Here is a 24,003-nt window from a genome sequence, read left to right as displayed (position 1 = left end):
GTTGTATAGACTTGAAATTCTGCTTTTCTCATGTATTATATTACGGTATTTTTAATTCCAAACAAGTGATTTTATAACTTTAGTAATACATTTTAAAGTAATTAAATAAGGATAATTTAAATTGTTTTAAAATTTTCTTTTAACACTTCAGATAAAGGAAGAAAAAAACTTAGTTAATAAGCTGAAGTAACATATAAGATGATACAAGTGAGGCACATTATATAAAATAGTGCCCTGTTGCAATAAGTAATTTGTTAAATAACTTTATCTGCTTAATTGAATAAAATATAAAAATTATTATTTATTTTTCCTTTAAGAAAGTAATATGGGCTTTTCCTTATCTTTAAATTTCTATATATCTATTTTTTGAAATTATATTTTATTTATTATTTTTTTAATTTTATCTGTATTTTGATACATTTTTCTAATTTTAATATTTTCTAAAAATGTATAGTTTTATAGCGTTGAACCTGTTTTGACCTGTTTTTAATGTTAAACCTTAATATTAAAAATAATAACTGTTCTAATTTTTATGCGCAATAATAAACTCTAAGTTATAAAAATATTGTTTACAAAAGTAGTTACATTTTCTGTGATTATAAAAAAAATATCAAGAATATTATTATTATTATTTGTTGAATAAAAATTAAAGATGCTCAAGTATAAAAATTTAGTATAAACGTTTAATACTTATAATTACAAAATTATAATGCTTGAGGTTTTTGACTGTTTTTGGTAGTAGATATTTAACAATAGTTTTTTCACTAACCATGAACTTGATATTCTGATAGGCTAGACTACAATTAGTTACATTTGTTTTGAAATTTTATATTTAATTGATTTTAGGGTTCGATTTCTTCTTATTTTGTTGACCGTTATGGGTTTTCTGAAGAATGTAAAGTTGTTGCTTTTACTGGTGATAATCCAGGTAATGTGATTTTAGATTTGTATATTTAAAATAAAGTGACGATTCTAAAAGTAAATTTTTTTCAAATCATGGTGAAAGAAGAACATAGTTTTTTTTTTTTTTTTTGTAAAACAAAAAAGCTTCTACATGGGCTGAAAAAATTTTGTGTTAAATATATATATATATTTTTTAAAAAATCATTGGTCTTAAAGAATCATGAAATGCATGAGATTTTTGCATGAAAATTATATTACAAAGTGTAAAACGATATTTAATTTCATACTCTATAACAGTAACTATATGAAAATTGGAAAATAAAATAACTTATGACAACATTAATACAAAAGAAATTTAATTGCTCGATGTCTACTGTATCAATACTCTAGCTCACCAATATTGTCGGCATAAATTTTATTCCTTCAACAAAGAGCATTTTAGTAAATGATTTCCATTCTATCTCAAAATTCTGCTTGCACAAAAGACTATTATGTATACCAATGTGGTCCAGAAATATAGTGGAACAATCTTATCAGAATGTAATTAATGATATTTCCTAGATTGCTATGTCAACTTTAAACTTGACACATTTGAAGCATATTTTATTTAATGATATCAAGCAAGCAGCATTTAAATGAAAGTAAACCAGGAATTCTTCTTTATAAATAGGTAATTAAAATTCATTTATTATTAAAAAAAAAAGTTTTTTATTACAAATAAATATGTAATGCAAGGGACAATGTTTTGTTTGTTTCAAAAAATCTTACTCTAATTGGAATGAAAAGCAAGTTTCTTAAAGCAAAAGGCACAAACTTTTGGGATAGGCTTTTATTAATTGTTTTAGTGAAGTATTACTCCAAATTTTAGTATAAGAAGTAGTGAACAATGTAATTAAAATTTTTAAATGTAAAATAAATAAAAATATATTGTAGTCTTATAAAAGTTTACCTAAAACCTATCTGAAATATTTGTATGAAACTTTACTATACTATTAAAACAATGTAATAAGATACAATAAATTTTGTTATAGATAGGGTTTTTATTTTAATAATATAAGATTCTTTTTTTAAGTTAAATTTTTAATTTTGCATTGGATAAATGTTGTTAAAATGGAGTTGGATAACGAGACACATACAAGTGATAATTTTTACCAATGTACAAAAATTATTCATGGAATTGTTTATCAAAAAATTGTCATAACATCTACTCTACCCTTTATTTCAGTTTTTGACATTTTTTTGAATTTCTCGAGAAATACTTGTAAAATTATTTTATAACTTTAAAGGTGTTTAGGTCATAAGATTTCTTATACTTATCATTAAAATTTAAAGCTTTCAGAGGTTTGATAGACCATCAATAAATTACAAACACAAAGGGTTTATGAATACTCTCTGTCAGAAAATATAGCAATTGACTTGTAATTTGTATCTCGCATATATTTGTATCTCACATCTAGCATACGGAGTTTTTCACAAATGTCGTTTTGTAGTATTAAAAAAGATTTATAAAAAATAACACTGGATTATAGGGAATCATCCACTATAAAAGTATATTTTCCTTCCTTATACTATCACATTTTGGGTATGAACATTTATAACGTATTATTATTTGTTATTAAATTTTGTCTTATAATACAAAAAGAAATTTGTGAAAAATTCTTACCATTCAGAGCTATATTTCAAAATTTACAAGAACTACTTAGGAAATTGTATGGAACTTCTTAAATTTCAAGGTATTCAAATCTGACTTTTGTTTCAGTAGTTACCAAATACAATTCACAACAAAATTATGAAAAAAGAATTTAACTGTTTAAAAAAAGAATTTAATAAAAAATTAATCCATTTTTTAAATTTTATTGAATATTTTTAAATTTATAGCAAAAAATTTAAGACAAAGTAATTAGTTTTTTTATAAAAATGTCTTTCTCCATAAATATTTTAGCTAGTTTTAAGAAATGCAAAGTGTTTTATGCAATTATTGCATAAAACAACCAAAGTAATCAATACATGTTGCAAGTTTATTGTTATATTTTTAGACAGAATGTTAAGAACACCTTTTTTCCATTCGTAATCTATTGCCGGTCCCTCAAACCTCTGAAAGCTTAAAACTTTATTGATAAGTATGAGAAATCGTATTTCTTGAGAAATTTAAAAATATGTTTAAAGCTGAAAATATCTCTTCAATTAGTGTTGGGTAGTGTAATTCAGCTGATAGTTGGACATTACTACATTTTTATCCTTTAAATTTGAAATTTTTAAATGCTGGTAGTTTTTATCTTTTTTAATTGTGTGGACATCGTTAAATTCAATCTTTTAAAAGTCATGATCAATTTGAATTGGTATTATCTTCAGTATGACCTTTTTATTTGTCATTCAGTTTTTATGAACTTTCTATATTTGTAGTATAAAAATTTTCTGTTATGAAGTGATTGCAGCATATAAAAGTTTCATGCATTGTAGTCTTGCATTAAACTACTTGAATCATGTACTTTAAACTATCAAACTTTTATGAACCTTTTATGTTATCCCAACATTAGAATAATACTAGAAAATATTTACATAAATTTTTTACTTAATCTATGCAATGTAACCTCTAATTTTGTTTCAAGCTTCATGGATAACAGACAGTTATTTGTGATTAGTTAAGTTATGCCAAACAAAAATAAATTAAAAATTTGCCATTTTCTTAAAAAATCTCTTTTAAAATAAAATATGACAAAAGTTCATCCTCAAAGTAAAATTTTAAGTATCTAACTTAAATATTCATTACACTTTCCTTTAAATAATTAATGCAGTTAACAAGTCAATAACAAACTAAGGATTTGGCGAACCAATACTTAGATTTTCAAAACAGAAGTAGTAAGATAAACAGGAATAGCTTAATATTATCTTACATTTACTTTTAATGTCTCAAACTTTCTGAGTAACTTTTATTTGATAAATGTTTTTAAAACTGGTAATTTTATCTATTGGTTTAGTTCAAAATTTAATTGTCAAAAGATTTAATCTTTACAAATTGGACAATGACAGTATTATTGCTAGAATCAGTCCGAGAATACCTTATTTCTTAACAAATATTTTAGAAGAAGTAAATTATTTGTGTAATAAAATATTTTTTCTTCAATTTTTCTTACTTTTTTAAAATAATAAAGTTGCATATTTGATATTGTCGTTTTTGTAAAAAAAAATTATGTGTAGATTTTGCAAGTTTTTCTGTAATTTTTTAATATTTTTATGTGCTGAATGCATGTGTAGCTTAAAGAGAATATTCAATAAAAGTATTATTGAAATTCATGGTTCTGTTGTAATTTTTTAAATTGCTTTCTTAGTTTTTGTGTAATGCAAATATTAATTTGTGCAATTTGATTATTAATAATTATTCAATTAAATACTTTAAAACTTATTCTAATTTTTTTAGAGAGCCTAAATTAGGGCAAAGCAATCATACATTTTCTTTTTAGAACTAAAATTCTGTATTACTACAGAAAAAACTACTGATATTTTTGCAACTGTTGTAAAACCTTACTATAAGTTAACATTTCAGTTTACAGGACACTTAATTTTATTTAACATTGAATAAAATACATCATAAACTACATTACTGGTAAAGGGCAAGTGGTATTACCTTACACAGTTCACCATGTTTTGAAAGCCTTGGGACTGCTAATTTTGCAGACCTATTTCAGCATTTATTTGTTTTTATCATGTATATTTTATATATTTTCAGCTTCATTGGCTGGTACTCAAATGAAAAAAGGTGATATAACTATGAGTTTAGGTACAAGTGATACATTGTTTCTTTGGCTAACTGAACCAAAATCCACTCTAAATGGACACATACTTTATAATCCTATTGACAGCAATCAGTATATGGCTCTATTATGGCAAGTATTTTTATAATGGTTCCAGTAATATCTGATATTATATGTATCTAATAAGTTTTTATTAAATCTTAGTTTCAAAAATGGTTCTTTAACTCGTGAAAGAGTAAGGGATGAATGTGCTGAAGGCTCTTGGCAACTGTTTAATGATCTTTTAGAAAGTACTCCAAGAGGAAATTTTGGCAACATTGGTTGGTAAAATTTTTTTTTGTTTATTTTTTCTGTTTTTAAATAATACCATCATACTTTTCACCTTACAATTAATTTTCTAGGTATGTATTTTGATGCTTTGGAAATTTTTCCTGCTGTTGTTGGAGATTACAAATTTAATAAAAGTAATGGTTTGGTATGTTATTAATTATTATTATTTCTTTAAAGTATGCGTTATATATCATGACTATTATGAAGAATAGAATAGAATTATTTATTAAATTCTCTTTAATTATTATAATATTCAATGATTTAATAATTACTTTAAATAATTGTGATTTTGTAAGATGTCCCATCACTTTCTTCATGTCTCAAGAGCCTCACTAAAAACAAAGCAACTAGTTAATAATAGCCATCGATAAAAATAAGCTATTAGACTAAAACACTAAATTTCTGATTTGAAATAGCTATTTAATAACTTAATCACTAAAGAATTAATAGTCGCTGAGATAAATGAATTCTTGGGATAAACTTATCGATAGCTGCAAATACATTATTAAGCTAATTATACTCGTATTACAAGTAATCCCAATTGATATGTCAATAATGTAGATTTCACAATTTCCACCTCTAGTTATTTTTACAGGGAGATCCAATTAGTTGCATGCAAGCTCATGTTATATTTTTCATTAGAAATATGAAATATCACCAAAATAATTTATTATTTGCCTATCAAATTATTTTTCGTAAAAGTACTACTCAATTAAAGACACCAATTTTTAAAACATGACACCAAGGCTCATGTTTTTAATTTTCTTTTTTTAATTATTTAATNCACATGACCGTTAATGCCGAAGAAACAGGCAATCATTTGTTTCGATGTGCTTCTTCCTCGAATAACTTTTGTTGGTTTTGCCTCATCTTGGAAGACCCATACAGTTGATTGCTGTTTTGTTTCTGGCTCATATGCATAGATCAATGATTCCTCACCTGTGTAGATGTTATACACAGCCTTTGATGCACCTTGAACGTATTTTTCCACGTATTCTTGCACCAATCGACACGAGCCTTTTTTTTAGCGTTTGTCAGATTATGCAGGATCCAAGGCGAAAAAATTTTTTTTACGCTCAAATGTTCATGCAATATTTTATTGATGCTAGTCATACTAATGTCCAAAGACGCCTCTATCTCATGGTATGTCACATGACGATCTTGCTTTATCAGTTCACGCACAGCATCGCTCTTTTCTGGCACAGCAACGGATTTTGGACGACCTGCACGGGATTCGTTCTGGATCGAACATCGACCGCGATTAAATTCGTTATACCAATATTTTACAGTGCTGTAGGATGGCGATTTATCACTGAATAAAGAATTAAGTTCATCGAAGCACTCTTGTCTTGACAATCCACGTCGAAAGTTATGAAAAATAATGGCACGAAAATGTTCACGATTCAATTCCATTTTTTGAAAGAGAAGAACTTTTCAATTTACTGTCAACTACACAAATGAAGCTATAATGGTAAATCGTCTGCTGAATTTATGTTTAAAAATATCAAACTTTCGATTAAAATCGTCTGCGGTCGCCTAGCAACACTTACTGTTGCCAAGGCCAGAAATATAAATAGCAACCCTCGTATTACAAGCAATCCCTATTGATGTGTCAATAATGTAGATTTCACAATTTCCACCTCAAGTTATTTTTACAGGGAGATCCAATTAGTTGCATGCAAGCTCATATTATATTTTTCATTAGAAATATGAAGTATCACCAAAATAATTTCTTATTTGCCTATCAAATTATTTTTCGTAAAAGTACTACTCAATTAAAGACACCAATTTTTAAAACATGACACCAAGGCTCATGTTTTTAATTTTCTTTTTTTAATTATTTAATTTTGCTTCACAGATATTTCTAGTGATGAGCAGTAAAACTAATCTGTGTTATCAGAAACTGAATGTAATGAATTTCAAAACTTCTGAAAAGGAAAAATATAGATGAAGAATAAATTAGAAAAAATGTATTTTTTAAAAAAGGCTGAGTTACAGAGACTTCTACCTAAATCTCTTTCTGGTTTTTTTGCCAATAAAAATATTTTAAACTTTTTCTATGTAGAAGAAATAGCAAAAACCATTAAAACAATGCATTAAAAATATAATTTCTTTTTTTTTCTTTTGTAGTACTTCTCAACTTCTTTCCTTGCAAATTAGTTATTATTTTAATTTAGGTCTGTAATTGTTACAAATTCAAGCTAATTGTAATTTCTTGTATCTCGATAATATGCTTTATTTGGAAGCAGAAGTTAAATGGAAGAGTTTAGCTGAGAAATTTATTTACTTAATTCTTTTTCCATGTAAGTGGCGCATGATGCCACAAGACTGGTGAGGCCTATCAGTTAAGTACCACTGTCTTTGTACTTTTTCAACTGCACTAACCAAAAATGTTTCTTTATTAAACAGTAATTTGCTTCAAGGTTAATTTGGATTAGATTGTTTTCATCCCTGGTACACACATGTTTTAACAACTCTTGTGGGACACACATCACTTTTTTTGCAACAGGTTTATTATTTGTTATGAGACATTTTTCTTCAAAAAGTATTTAATAAGTTTTCTTGCTGTTTGTTTAATTTCCTTTATTAAAAAATAAATGACCTTGAGATGTCCTCTTCAATGATTCCCAAACTTTTTTGCTCATCACTTTTTTTTTTTGAACTAGTCTTTAATTGAAACAATTCTTAAATCCACACTGCATTCATTGTAGAAGTAAATTATGTTTACATTTTTATTAAAAATAAACAATTACTGACAATTTTTTTAAAAATCATAATGCATTCAAAATCATTTAAAACTCCCAGAAAACATTTTATTACTTTTCTAAGAGTGCTAATTATTAAGTTATTTTAAGCAAAAAATGCTTATTTTCGTTTTCGAGTCCTGATTATTCACAAATTGACGTTACGTTTCTTGCTTTTGTTTGAATTTTTGTTATTAAATCCAACAATTTTAGATGGTAAATAACTATGTGAGATCAAAGATAAGTATAATGAAAATGTGGGCTTAATAACGTATTTTTGTAATATTTTAAATTTCAATGGTACCCACTGAAACATTGTTAATAGTTGACGAAATTTTCTAGTTCTAGCAGTATTTTTTAGTTCAGTAAAGAAGATGTTAGCTTGAGTTATGGATGCATCATAAATACAAAATAATTTTCTTCTTTCATTTTCTTTACCTTGTTAATCATAATTATGTTCAGCATTGCAGTAGTCTTTTGAAGGAAATTGTGATCCTAGCATAACTTTTAATTCATTCTTTCAACAACAAAAAATTAAGTTATAAGAAACAATCATGATTAAAGAAATTGATATATTGCAGTTGATTTTATTCACTTAATTTTAATAAACTTTGATCTATGTTATAAGAGTATTGAAATCAAGGGTATGCATTTATTTAGTTCTACACAACAGAATCAGGAATTAAATTTCATAATTATATATATAAAGATCATTTTTCAATATAGCAAAATTCCTATTTACTCAAAGAATAAAATTGTTGAGAATGATATCAACATTATTGTCTATTTGATTATTTAATAAATAATAAAAAATGTGCATTAAAATTTCTTTTCATTTTGCATAATTTTTTTTTTAATTCTTTAGCTTTAGTGAAACAAAAACGCCTAACTAATAATACTCACTGATTGGTAAATTATTGCTGCGTTTTCGGTGATACCAGGGCTCAAAAAAACTCAGAAATTTTACCTGTCCCCTAGGACAGCTTGTCCTGCAATGTACCCTTCCTCCTTTGAAACTAACCTGTAGCTTCTAAGTAAATAAAAATATTTTTTTTTATTTTTATTTCTAATGGCAAAAGAAAATGACAAACTCTTACAGAAACAGTGAACAACAACTAAGAGAAAAAAGTCACTATCTCATTAACAGATGTCGGACACTCCAGTAGCGCCTCACCTTAGAGTCCCCACGCAGAGCCGAGCATCTCAATAGATGGTTCCTGTCCATAAGTTCATTATTCGAGCATAACGGGCGATTTGGGTCAGGGAGAATGCCGATGCGGCAGAGATGGTTTGCCAGGCAATCATGGCCCACCGCAAGTCTGAATTCTGCAACAGCTTTATTGCGGGGCTTATGGGCAATACCCTGTTGTAAGCTATTCCTCCAACCTCGTGAAGGAATATGAGAAGTGAGCAACGCTTTCCAGTTTTGTCTCATAAAATGTTTTTGATATAGAGTTTTGCCGAATGAAAGGATTTAAGAGTGCTAGGCTGTTGAATTAGAGTGCCTTTCTTAGCCAGCATATCGGCCTGTTCATTGCCGTAGATATCGCAATGTCCTGGGATCCATTGGAATGTTATTCGTCGCCCTTCTATCCTCAAACTCTCCAGGAGAACCTGATAAATAAAAATATAATTTCCTCTTATTTATTACAAACATTTATATAAATTGCACAATGAATTAGTTGTTACTAGGATTATGTTATACAGTAATAAAAGAAATACTAGGTTACTAATAGTAACCTAGTATTTCTTTTATGAAATAATTTAAATGACAAAGGTCAAGTTATCTGGAATGTCAATTTATCCGAGAGTTCTGCGTTTTTTAAATGAATCAAATATGACGTTTGCCAGTTCCACAATCAAGCCAATGATTTACAGAGGTTTCTGCTCAGAATTCTGAAAGGGGTATTCCATTTAGGTAGATGGTCATAATTGCGTTTAATGCTTGTTTAAGACCAGTACGTAATGTGTTCTTTTGTAAGTTCATTGCTCGAAACCCCCTTTCAACTGCTGTAGCACTCCCAGACAGAGAAGACATCAATTCCATCATGCAGTATGTTGCTGTATTGTGGGTCATTTTGCTGCATTAGGTCTTTATAAATAGCTTGGGCTCGGAGGGCTGAAGTTTTCTGGTGTTTAACGATGTTATGTATCTTAAATTTTAATGACACCCATTCTTGAGAAAAATTTTCTTTATTTACTCCTTCAAAAAAGCAATCAAAATGTTCAAGTAACATCTGCATGTTTTGGTTGCCAAAAGATATCAAAAGCGGTTTTTCAGATGGCCACTCGGTGAAATCAAATACACGAAAATACAACACAGGGTGACACAGATTAGAGGGTCATTTTAGAAGTGAGGCGCTAGACTCTTGTAAAATAACAAAAATTAAAAATGTATCATGAACATTAACGGGAAAATGGCGGTCCGTACAGATGTCGGATTCGAGAAATTTGTTGCCACGGGGAATTTTTGACCACCTCTGGCGGACGGGCGATTTTTCGAGCCCTGGGTGATACCAAACAATTAATCTGAGATATTTTCATCTAATTTAATTAAACTTGTTTCATTAGAAATGTATAATCCATTAATTTTTTTTATTTTGGATTTCTTCTTTGCAATCATTGACGAATAGTTTGCAGGAATAAGGAGAAAAGTTAACAATAATCATAATTTGTAAATACTATATTAAAGAAAAAGGAATTAAAATTTATAATAAAAATAAATAACTATAGCAATATTCTTATTTACTCAAAGAATATTATTGAGAATTGATATGAGCATTAATGTACATTTAAATATTCAATACATAGTAAAAAAAAAGAAGAAATAAACTGCATTAGTAAATGTTTACTTTAAAAAATATTTTTTTAAGAAATTATAAAAGCTTATTATTAAATTATAAAACTCTAGTAAAAAAAGGCAAATCTAAATTTCATTACCTGAATATTTTAACATTAGCACGTAGGTTATAACAATGATGGATAGATATTTTTCAATGGACTAGATTTATGAAAACACTGATTTTTTGATGCATTACTGAATAATAAAATTATCAACTCTATATCTAAATGTATACTATTTCTATTCAATCAGTGACTGATTTTAATTAAGTAATTAGGCTGTAAGTGAGCATTATTTTAACTTAAATATAAGCTAAATAAAATATTTTCTATAAGCTTTAACACCACTGATTTCATCCGAAAAGAAATGTTGTGAAAAGCTGAATAATCATTTCTTCAGCTATTTTAGTAATAAATAAACAGTTAGAAGTTTTTAAAATCTTTCTTCCATATTGCACACACTCTCAAAGCCGTCAATTTAATTTACAAAATTTTTATCATTAACATACAAGGGTTGTCCATATGATATAAGTGATATTAAAAGTAAAAGAACATTGAAACAGCCTTAGCAGATAGAGGCGGCACATTTTCATTCAGCACATGTGACCTCATAACCAATTAGGGATCGTTTTTTTCTGCATAACTTGAGGAGGCCTTTTTGGGCAATTTAAATGTTTAATAATGAAAGAAATAAACGTTTAAGGAAAAAACAATTAGATATTCGGTTTCAGGAGATAATTTCCACTAAGTTAGGTTTGAAAATAAATAAAAAAATTAGGAGATGCTGTAATTGTCTATTATAGACAATCTACATTTTTCTAAAATGCTCTAAAATTAAACAGAAATTAAATTAGCTTTAAAGATATCTTTAAGCATTTGTAAGCATGTGTTTATCTTTGCATTGAAATTTTTGGGAGAAAATTAATTAAAAATGTTATTTTTACAAATAACTAAGTGAAGTATTATTTTTTAAGATGCAAGAAGAAAACCACTTATGTGATAAAAAAGTGAAATTAATATTTTTAAGTTACAAATGAAATTAATAGGTCCAGGGTTATAATTCTCACGTTCTTAAAGAGATAAATTAAAAAGTTAAAATTATCTAGGCAATTATTCTACAAATTTAGCCACATTCAAATTTAGAAGTAAAATTTGTGATCTGTGTCTTTAAAATGTGATCTTAAACAAAGAATGTTGTAAAAACTAGTTGAGCTACTTTGATAATAAAAAAAATCTGTATATTACTTTTTGATCAGCTGTACATGAAATAAATGATGCATTCTTTGAACTTCTTTAAATTGTTTCCCTGTTTCTGAAACTGTTAGTTACTTCTACTAAGAGATTGGTGGTTATTAATATTAAAATTTTTTTTGTTTCATTTGGAATTTATTTACAATTTTCTATGATTTATCAAAATTTTTACTTCTCTTATTGAAATTTTCCAGCTGAAGATAAGTGGATTAATTTTAGTAACAGTAAATAGTATTTTGTTATTATTACTAAAATTATCAATGCTGTAAAGGTACTCTTTGCTGTTACAAATAAAAGTATTTTATTATTTATAACACTAAATATTATTTTTACAGAATTAATGAATATTGAATGTATTTTTTACTTGTTTTAGAAATATAGTTCACTATTTCCACACGTTTATCTCAGCCTATATGGCTCAGTCTTTTTCAGTGGAATTATTATATTTTTTTAATAATATTGTACAAAATAGTATCCTTATACTATTGTTTTGCTTTTTTAGGTCCCTCGTTTTTCAAAGGAGGTTGAAGTACGTGCATTAGTTGAAGGTCAGTTTCTAGCAAAGCGAATACATGCTGAAGATCTTGGTGTTACAATGGGTATAAGCGTTATTCTATTTTACCTTGTAATCTGAGAAATTTAAGTGGATTTTTATATATATATTATTTTATATATAAACACTTTCTTCTTTAGAACTGTTTTATACAAAAAACAATCACTCTTCTCAATGATACAATTAGTATTAATTTTTAAAAAAAACATGTTTCAATCATTTTTGAAATGGATACAAAGCAAATTTTCTAGAAAAGTCCTAACTAACATGCATTTACTTTCTAAATTACAGACGTTAAAAAAATTAAATTTATCTTAATCATATTGTACTGACTTGATTCTTTTTTTTTCCAAATAGTAAAATACTTTATAAAACCTCATAATGTATTTTTAAAATGTAACTTAATTGATATGTTCAAAATTACATGCTTCTCATTTTGAGTATTGTTTGCTTCTTAGATTCCTCTTCAAAAATTATAGCTACAGGAGGAGCGTCAACAAATAAATCTTTAACTCAAGTAAAGAAAATTTCACTTTTTAAAGTAGCTTTTAATATACAAACCAATATAAAATTTTATTCAAACTTACATTATTAAGTAATTTTTTTATTTCCCAAATTATATTTAGGTATTATCAGATGTATTTAATTCACCTGTCTACACATTAGAAAATGCAAATTCTGCTTGTTTTGGATCAGCTTTACGTGCAAAGCATGGTATGATTTTATTTGTTTATTGCTCAACTATTATATGACTACATAAAATATTTCATAAATATTATATTCTTTTTATAGGATGAATGTTTATTCATTGGTTAACAAAAAACAATTGCTAATAATTGTTATTTTTTTTATTGAACAAAATTATAAATAAAAGTTCTTTTTCTATTAGCATATTTTTGGGTTCTTAAAATGCTAAGCAACTAGCAGAACAAGTTTAACATTATGGAAATGAAACTTTTTCAGAAATTAAATTTTAGAATTGCCTTTTTTTCCCTATTTTCCTGATAATTTGCATGTTTTGTTGTGAGTGATTTAGCAACTATCTATGTAAAATTAAGTCAATTTTACCTTACTCTTGTGAATTATTTAATTCAAATGACTCAAATTTATTGTTAGATGGAAATAACTTTCTAGAAACTTTGAAAAATATTTCTTCATTGTCTGGCATGAACACCTAATCTTAAAGATTTTCGTGAAACAAATGTAAATTTATTATTTTTTTTCTAACTGTAACTTATTTTTGAGGAATTTGGACTTGCCTTTATTTGGTGAATCTGATATAATACTTATTTTATATATGTGTAAAAATAGTTGTAATTTCCTATATTTATTATATGCATCAGTTTTAAACACCTACAAATGTCATTAACAAACAACATATTTTTCCGTAGCTATGTTGTAGAAATCATGCCAGAAAAATTTCAAGAAATAGAAAAGCTAAAAATATTTTTTTTTAATTTAGATAGATTCCATAATATTTATTGATTGGTCATTCTGAGTTAATTAGAAATACTGTTTTAAGAAATGAAAACATAATTGTTTTATTGCAAGCATTTATGTGCATAATTATGAAGAAAATTCCCAGTTGAAATAGTTTGCTTTAATTTAGCTTTAGTAATTTTTTTAAAAATTTTATTTTTGTCACTTTCCTGATGTTCCTTATACTGTGTTTCATAATACGATTTTATTATTGTTTTCAAAAAATATTTTAATGGTCTTGTCAGAAAAAATTTTGTATTTTAAGATGCATAAAATCTTAATCTTTTAAAATCATATAATTTGTTTTAATCTGAACCCTGGATAATTCCTAAACATAAATTGTGACTTGGCCATAGTAATGATGATACTATGATGTACAGTTGTTTGGGAGTTGACTCAGTATATAAATATAAATGCAATTCATTAAAATTCTGTATTATACTTCCTACTATTTTATGGAACTTGATAGTTCATAAGTATTATTCAACTTTTTTAAAAACCTTATATTTTGTAAACCTTATATATTGTCTTACCTTATATTTTGTGTATAATTAAACTAATGTATTTTCAGGACTTCTTGGAGAAGATTTTTGTTTCCATGATATGTTTTGTGAGCCACTTGGCATTCATTTAAGTGCCTCACCTTCTAAAGATGCTGCTCAAGTAATTATATGATTTTTTTTTGTTCAAAATAATTCTTTAAATACTTTTTTTATGATTTAAAATTCTACTTAGAATTTTGTTGTTCATTGAAGGTTTATGGATCAATGGCTGCTCGATACAGGATTCTTCAAGAAAAAGTATTGAAATTGCAGAACTCTTGACTTATGAGTAGATTAAAAGCATTTTTACTGTGTGCAATTTGTTATTCTCCATGTTGATATGCTTTATAGTTTTTGAGAAATGAATACTATTTTATTATCTATTTTAGATTTTTTACTGTTATTACAAGTTCAATATTTTTAATGACAATCTTATATAAACAATGTCTGAATTAAATATACAAATGTTACTATTTTTTCTATATGTCTTAAAATTCCATGTTGTAGTAATAAATAGTCACTGTTTTAAATATTTATTATAAGATTTCTTATGTTTTTTTTAATAAAATGAATACAAGTTCATCTTTATAAATGTTTTAATTATGAGATATATACTTTTAAAAAGTCTTTTAAACTAAAGAATATTTATTTGCTAATTAAAAATGTCTATAATACTAAATATGAAATCTAATTAAATGAAGAAGAAAAAGATGTAACTATTTACAAATTGTACATTTTGAAATACCATAGAGGGCTTGATTAAAAATATTAAGAGTTAAAAAGACATATTTGATACCTTGTACATACTTATTGCTTTTGAATGAGATAAGTTAAGTGTAAAATACTCTTACAACCACTGGAACCTTTTTAATAATAAAACTTTGGACGAGTAATACTCCTACCTATCTACTATAATGTACTGTATTTCCTATAATAAGTGCTGTGTAATGAAGAACTAAAGTATGATTTTCAAAAAAATTTTTTTTTCATTGAATAGCTTTTTATCTATACTCACAACAAAGCTGACCATTACTAAGGCTATGTTAGCCCCTTAACATAATTTTCATAGAGTTTTACCATGTAAAGATTTTAATTTCTAAATTTGGTGACATTTTAAAATTAAAAGTGATGCATGTTAAATATACGTATTTAGAATATTATACCTTTACTAAATAATAGTGACTATTTCTTATATTTAAATTCATTACAAGCTGCACTTTTTAGTAATAAATTTTAAACTGCGAACTAAATAATTTTTGAACAAATAGAAAAGTGACATTTCTTTCAATAATAAATACTGAATTACTCTGATACTGTGCCTATATAAACAATGTGCCTATATATACAATGTATGAAACAATAATAATCAAAATTATTGTTTGTTTATCGCCTGCAATAAAGCATTTGTGGAAGGAAAAAAATTTAAATTAGTAAAATTAATTATCAAATATTGATGTGTGAGGTGTCAAACCAAGGTTGCAAAAAAAAATTTTTTTTTCAAATATGTATATATTTTATCTTATTATTAACTAGCTTAGTAAAATAAGTAAGTCAAGCTGGTTTTAATTTTTATTTTCAATGTGCACTTTTGAAGTTTTTTCATAGGATAAATTTAAAAAAAATTTGAAGAGAATAAAATTCTTTTTGTTTCTTATACACTAACTATCAAGCATCATACTCAAAACAAATTATTATGCCAATGAGTTAACTTAAATGAACATTATACAGTTAATTTTTGAATAATTGCAAATTTAGTATAGTAACTGCCATTAATAAATTGAGAACAAGAATTGTTTTATACTTATTTTTTTATACTTTATATGCTTGCTGCATTCTAAATTGCTATAATGGATAAATGAAGGACTGCTCAAAGAAATTTATGTAATGGTTAACTTTGAAAATTTTTAACGGTTAGTTAAATTTTTTCTCAAATTTAGCTTACCTCTTTCATTTATCACTTTTTAATTATACATATATTCTTTTTATGAAGTTCTAAATTGTAGAACAAGTTGTGATGATCTTACATTACATTAAAATTTGTTTAATTGAAATATAAATTTAAAAGCTGTATGAAATCCAATGTTTTGAAAATTATAAGACCACTTGTTGCTTTACACAATTTTTATAAAAATATTGTTGATTGTTATACTTTATAATGACGTTGATTATTTATTTCATCACAAAAAGTTTTTTTTAAGTGATTTTGAATTAACTTATCCTCACACAAGTTAATTTACTTTGTTTTATTGAATAAAGGAAGAAACTTTTTTGTTTTTACATAGATTTAATCAGCAATTGTGCTTAACAAATTCACAATAACATTTTATATGAACTATCCATTTTTCTAATAAGTGATTCAGTTACAAACTTCACTTTCGCAGAAAAAAATCAATAACATATCAATGTACAAAGTTTTTCTCATCTTCATCTACATTTTCTAATTACAATTTTTATTTGCATAATATTTATGTGTTTTTTAAGTCACAATTAAAATACTTTATAACATGGTTTATTCTCACTTTTCCTTTTCTTCTCAATTTTTCTTTAAGAATCGCAGCAGATTTTGCAAATTCTGCGGATTTCTGGATTTATAACTGAAATCAATGGTTTACAATAAAATATATATTATAGTTAATTTGTTATTGCCAAATAATCTATTATACTTTTAAAATACTTTTTCCTAAAATGTAAAATTTTTAACTCAGATTGTTGTTTTTGATGTTGATATATTTTAGTTTGTACATGTTAAATTTTTGAGTTGAAATTTAAGAACAAATGATTTGAAAATTTGTTGATTAAGAATATTATATTGTTGTAAACATTTCTATTTTTTTTGTAAAATGAAATTATTCTCAGCTATTACTCTGATCATTTTATTTTAAATAAAATATTAAATTTTAATTTTCTTCATTTGATTTTTCCCCTTGTAGTAACAAAAGCATTAACTTTTATGATTGATTGAATATTCTAATATTTAATATTTTGTTTATTTTCATATGAAAAAAAACTTAGATAAGCAAATAGTTATTATTTTTATCAAGTTGAAGTAACTTTTTTTTTTAATTTAAACTTTCTTTCTCATCAGAAAATTTCCTTTTGTGTTTTTTTCATTTCTATTATTTCATTTCATTTCATTGACTATTGTGGTAAATAAAGGTAATGATAAAACAGGGACATTCTTATACTACTTTAACAAAATTTTAAATACATTTTTATGCATACTTTAGGAAAAGTTGAAAAAATATCCATATTTTTGTTTGACAAAAACACTTCTTACAAAATTATATATTAATCAATGTTGCTAGTAAAGAGAAATGTTTAAGTTCTGTTATGTCCTAATAAATATTTTGTTACATCATTGATATTTTATTTCGCAACAATTTTTGTTTGAGATGAATTCTTTGACTGAAATATTTGATAGAAGCTCCGTAAAATATGATTTATTATTTTATCCCATTTCTTGAAAAATAATAAATATTTCCAAAAGAATCTTTTTAGTATTTTTGTGCAGATCGAAAGTGTAGTTATTAAAAAATTATTATAAAAGCTCATGTTTTACTTTTGTTATTTTTTTAAGAATTTATTATATAATATTGAAATGTTATCATTGATTAATAATTTCTACTGAATATTTTGTTTTTCAATGAATTAGTGATTTCACATCCTGAGTTATTTATCTATTCTTTTTATTGCATTGTACAATGCCTGGTGAAAACTTAAGTAATTTTGATAATTTAATGTAGTTCAATTTTTCTGAAAGATTATCAAGTTTTTCCATTAGAATTTGTTTTTAGAATTCATGTGCTGATCTGAATATAAAAAATCTTTGTATTTTACTTTTTTTATTTTGTGCCAAAAGTTTAAACAGGCTCTCTCTTAATTTAGTTTAGTGCCATTAATCTACTTAAAGAATATATTTGGATGTAATAATATTTCCTTCAAAATTAACATGATTTTCCTTTAAGCAGATACATTCTATTATATGAGGTTTCTTTCTCATACCACAACTATTCAAGTGAAATCTTTGTATTTATCAACTAAAATATTTTTTATTCTTTTGAAGTTTTTTTTTTATGTTATTACCCATACTCCAAATATCATTGCTATAAATATTTTCATTGCTATAAATATTAGAAATCATATGCATTAAAAATGTGCCTATCTTTAACAAATATTTTTGCGAAAGCAAGTTGCATAAAAATTGAGTAATATAAGTGTTGTCAATCTCTTTCAAGTTAAACTTGAAAATTTTTGTAATTTTTTTACTGCATTTTATGAATTTTTTTCTGAATGTTTAAAGAATTCATGAACTCTATCATGTTTTTGCAGTCTATCGGAGGAAGTTATAAATTCTAGCAAAATACAGTTGTTGCATAATAAAATTGTGTTACAGTTTTTAATTTGCATTTTGCAGAACTAATATCTAATGTGTTTTTTAATTATAATGGCCTCATGATTAAAAGAGTATTTTTACTGACTCTTATAAATCATCCATAGAAGGAAAATTTGGTACTCCAATAAAAACACCGCATTAAATGCGTACACAAAAATCTTTTCAATTTGTGCCAGAATTTAGCACTCTCAGGTTGTCTGCAAAAAAGAAGTACACATTCCTTATACTTACATTTTTTTCTTGACTGTTGCATTCCTGTTTGAAGATGAGCAATGTATTATTTTATATTCTAAATTAGAAATATGTTACTTAAAATTGCATATTTCATTGCAATAGTATTTTAATGTGTATTTATCCTTATAAAAATAATAAAAAATGTTTATCTTTCTTGTTTAGTGATCTATATGTGCAGTATTCAAAAAGTTATTGTTTTTAAGACTTCACTTTGAGTTGAATGTAAGAAAAGTATGCAAGGAATATGTAAAAGTTGCCTTTAATTTCTAAAATTATAACATTCCAGCTTATTAGATTTAAAATGTGATATTTTATGCTCATATTTGTAAGTGTCATTATATTATATGACTTGTAAATTTCATAATTTTGCTATTCCATATGATCATGTAAAATAAAATTTATTATTAAAAGATATATTTTTTAAGTGTTGTTTTTTTATTGATTTTTATGATTCTTATTTTTTAAGGTACTGAGTGAAAGTTATTTTTGTTATTGCTATAATTTTCAGCAAAACCAGCTTATTTTTCCCTAACTTACATATTTTTACATACTTGGAACTTTAATTTAAAGTTGTGTTATCTTAGCTGTAAGAAAGTAATAATGAGGAGTCAATAATATTGTACTTGTGTCAATGTTTGAGACTTAAAAGCATCACATGTCCTCCTGAAAGTCAACATTTTGCTGATGGCATAGTTTGTTCAAAAATTAATTATCTGGTAAAAGTAAATCGATTCAAGAAAACTTTTTTTTAAATAAAATAATTCAATATTTTCCTACAAAAATGGGTAACAAGTAAAATACATTATAAAAAAAGTCTATTTATTCCTATTCGATTATTTCATATGAGCATGTAACAAAAATGATCAGACAGTATAAATGAAGTGATCCATCTTATTTCCTAAAATTGAGTTGATTTTTTTTCTATTTATTCATTTAGCATTTCTTTTTCTGACTTCAAAACTTAGATTTTGAGGAATTACGGATTACATAGAAAATTATTCCCAATTGTTTTGTAAAATGCACAGTGCCACACTTGTCACTATATCATACTTGTCAAGAAACCAAAAAAAAGTGTTATATTTCAAAATGCAATTATATAAGAGTTATTCAAAATAGCAAAATGTTTGCATGGAACTACTTTAAATAAAAAAATTTAAAAATGATAACAACATGCACTTACTTTTTCTTCTATAGTTATTTTCACCTGCAATCTTTTGAGAATAAAAATTACTTTTTCCTAGGTAGTATAGGAGTAATCTCAATCCAGAAATTAATCTTCAGTTCAGGTGTCCTAATATGAAAATAATTTTTGCACCTTTACTTTGAATGAAGTCCCAGAAAACACTATTCATTTGTTTTTAACTATAAAAAAAAACTAATGCTTTTCAGGAATTCTAAAGAATAGAAAAATTTTACTTGGTTAATTTAAATTTTCTGGAAAGATGAAAAAAAGGGGATATATCTGATAGAACATAAAATTTCAATATTGTTTCATGTGTACTAAAACATTCATTGTGATGCATGGACTCTGGTGCTCTTCCAATATGCCTTTTGTTTAATCAAGAACGAATTTTCTTTTGTATGTAGTTATTTTATTTAGTATAATTCTTTATGATATTGAAATCGACTGTGCATCAAATTTTTTGAATCGAAACATCTTTTTATTCACAGATTTTTAAATAGTGGCTATTTTTGAGAATGAGGAATTTTGTAAAAATTTGTCTAAAAATATTTTTTTTCTACATGTATTTAGAGATCTTATAATATATAAAAACGAATTTATTTTGACAATATGCATTTATTTTGATATTATTCAATATTTTTTAACCAAATTTAAATTACTAGTTAATAATATAAATTATTCAAAACAAAATGCTAGTACAGCAAATTATGGTTACTCTATTTTTTAGGTATTTGATCATGGCAGAATGATAACAAGCGTTAATGTAGTTTTTGTTGCATGTAGAGTCTTATTTTTAATCTTATTATTATCTTTTATTAATATTTATCTTCTATTTAACATTTACTTAATTAAAAACTATGATTGTATTAACTAGAATACTATATAAAACAATTAATGCATGCAAAAAATCTTACAATTTGCTGAAAAATTACCAACTTATCCATTACCATTTGCAAAAACACAGTTTATATTTTATTTACATTTTTTTGTCAACTTTTATGATAGTGTATGTATATATGCTTATTATTAATTTACGTAAAAATCAAAAATAATATTGTTATTCTAAAGTGTTATAAGTAAACTGGTCTATACATTGCAATAAGAAAAATTTTAAATTTCTAACCTAATGGTTTGATCCCAGATAGGAAATAGAAAATTTTAAGATTTAGAACTTTAAGCTTTTTACAAGAGTTACAAATAATTTGTAACCCTTTATTTATTTTTTCGTTCTTAAATAACATCTACCCTGATTAAGTACAAATTTTTTTTTTTAATTTGTAATAATTATTTCTATCTGCTATATTGAATTTATTTAGAGTAATAAACTGAACACTATTATTAGGTTAAATAAAATTGCAAGATGCATTTCTCAAAATAAAAAAGACACAATTTTTTTAAAAATATTAAAAAAAAACTATAAAATACAAGAACAAATTGTTTTTCTTTTTGTTTATACCTTATGTAGTTTAAGAATTTAAAGTGTGGCATAAATAAAGTGCAATACTTAAAGAATATAAATGCAATATGATCTTTAAATTTTTCTTTTTTGAAATTTAAATAATGCTAAAATAGCAAATTTTGATTTAAAATTTGCTGATTTAGTGACAATAAATAAATTATAGACAGTGATTTTTAAAAATTACTAAGAAAAATTTTAAACATGAATTCTAGGAAGATTATTTCTAACAAGTTTACGTCTCCGTTCTACTCGAAATTGTTTAAATATGTAATCTTTTTATTGATTCCAAATTTATTCTAGATATATTTTGGGATATTCTTTAGGCGAACTTCGCCTGAGTTTATTTTATCAATAAATGAAAGGAATAAGTTTAAATAATAGTTTAATTGCTCCTCTTTTTTAGCAATCAAGCAATAAAATGTTTCATTCAAACATATTTTAATTGGGGAAATAACAGAATTAGAGGTTGGTCATTAGAGCATTAGCATTCCTGTCTTCTTATAATAAAATGTAAGAAAAATATGCACTCATTATTTCTGTATAAAATATGTTAACCCTCTGGTTGCGTAACTTTTTTTTTAAAAAAAAATAGTATTAGAAATTGTATGTTTTTTAATTACATATTTCAAATATACAAATATTTTAGAGTTAAAATATTAAAAAAAAATTTCTGTAAAAAAAAAAATTTTTTTTTCAAAATATAGATTATTGTTATAAAAATTACAAATGCTGAAGATGGAAAATTAAAAATAATCAAGTAAAAGCAAAATTTTGAAAATTAATTTTCGTTAAATTAGGATTTATTATAAGAAATACAAAGGTAAAACTTATATACCGTCATTCGGGGCTACTTTGTGCAAATTCGAATTTGGCATTTTTCAAGTGCTGCTATTCAGTATTATGTGTATTTCACGTTAAAAATTTGTGGAGTTTGAAGATAGAAGTCTCTTCTATAACTACAAAAAAATTTTCGAATTTTAAAACAATCTCAGAGTGTGTTTCGTTTATCCAATGTCAACAACTTTCCGAGGACGTCGGATGTCGAAAAGTGTGCGTGGAAACTTTAGCTGTGAAATGCAAAGACGTTGATAAAACAATTGTCGTAAGTGCAAAACTTTTTATTTATATATTAATAAACAATTATGTCATGCTAACGTTAAAAAAATTTGAAAATTAATAAAAAATAAACGGAAAATGAAAAAAAATGCACTTTGGGGCTACTTTGTGCAAAGTAGCCCCAAACACTTTAGAAAGCCCCAAACACTTTAGCATTACACTTTAGAAAAGCTGCAACAATGTTTGCAAGCAGTTGCTGGTGGTATGTCGATTGCAGAAGCTTCTCGGAAGTACAAAATCCACAGAAATACTATCTCTAATAAAATTCACAAGAAACACGTGAAACTTCCTGGTAAACTATTATTTTTCTTTTCAAACGATTTAACACATAAAAATATATTTTATGGGACATCAGGTGATTTTGACAAAAACTGAAGAGCATGTTCATTCAAGGATGTTATGATCAAATTCAACAATATTATAAACGCTAATGGCCGGCCAGGTGGCCGAGCGGTTAGCGTGCCTGACTGCGAAGCCATAGGCTGCGGGTTCGAATCCCGCTCTGGGCATGGATGTTTCTCTCTCTCTTTGTGCTGTTCTCTGTTGTGTGTGTGTATGATGTGTGAATGTGGCCCACCCTATAAACGGGTTTGTGGCAGTGTGGCGTGGGCAATGTTGCTCGCCTCCGTGACTTTGGTTCACAGGTGCCCACTGGGTAACGCGAAATGAGCAACAATTCTGGCATAGTATAGGCAAAGATTCAAAATCAGTGCCTGCCATTGGAATTGGAAAAAATAAATAAATAAATAAATGCTAATGAATATGTAATAATTATTATTTTTAAAGTTTCACCCATTTCAATGTTTAAAAATATATATGGTTTCCTTTTGTTTAAACTCAAATGTTTTGAAATAAACATTCTTTTTAAGAAAAAATTCTTCAAAAAAAATTTTTTTTTAACGCTGAAAATTATTTTCAAACTAATATCTTTACATATCTTGATGTTTTCATCTTTAAAAATGCCAACAATTAACTTTTTTAACAATTTTATATCAATATTTTACTAAAAACATGATTATTAAACTGAATTCCTATCGCTGCACAAAGTAGCCCCATTTGGGGGCTACTTTGTGCAAGGTATGTTTTGACTTATTACTCGTAAATATTACATACAAATAATGCCAATATTTATCAAATTCACTCGTCTGAGTCCAGTTATGAATATAATATCGATAAATTTTACTAAAGTTTGAATTAACATAGTTTCATCTACAACTCGTTCA

At 25.7% G+C, this 24,003-nt stretch overlaps 1 protein-coding gene across 2 annotated transcripts in view; it reads left to right on the top strand.

The window, feature by feature from the left end:
• LOC107447906 (xylulose kinase) overlaps nt 1-15,104 on the top strand; it is a 30,989-nt gene extending 15,885 nt beyond the window's left edge. For both annotated transcript variants that reach the window (XM_043043916.2, XM_071187245.1), the window contains exons 8-16: nt 847-928; nt 4,631-4,787; nt 4,860-4,975; nt 5,057-5,130; nt 12,324-12,420; nt 12,833-12,891; nt 13,001-13,088; nt 14,425-14,516; nt 14,609-15,104. In XM_043043916.2, coding sequence (XP_042899850.1) covers nt 847-928; nt 4,631-4,787; nt 4,860-4,975; nt 5,057-5,130; nt 12,324-12,420; nt 12,833-12,891; nt 13,001-13,088; nt 14,425-14,516; nt 14,609-14,677 — 834 coding nt within the window. In that variant the 3' untranslated portion in view covers nt 14,678-15,104. The remainder of the gene's footprint in view (nt 1-846; nt 929-4,630; nt 4,788-4,859; nt 4,976-5,056; nt 5,131-12,323; nt 12,421-12,832; nt 12,892-13,000; nt 13,089-14,424; nt 14,517-14,608) is intronic.
• The last annotated feature ends 8,899 nt before the right edge of the window (nt 15,105-24,003 follow it).

Source organism: Parasteatoda tepidariorum, chromosome X1 (assembly GCF_043381705.1).
Source record: "Parasteatoda tepidariorum isolate YZ-2023 chromosome X1, CAS_Ptep_4.0, whole genome shotgun sequence".
NCBI classification, from domain to species: Eukaryota; Metazoa; Arthropoda; class Arachnida; order Araneae; family Theridiidae; genus Parasteatoda; species Parasteatoda tepidariorum.
Note: the sequence above shows the minus strand (reverse complement) of the source record. Positions and strands in the feature narration are given on the sequence as shown.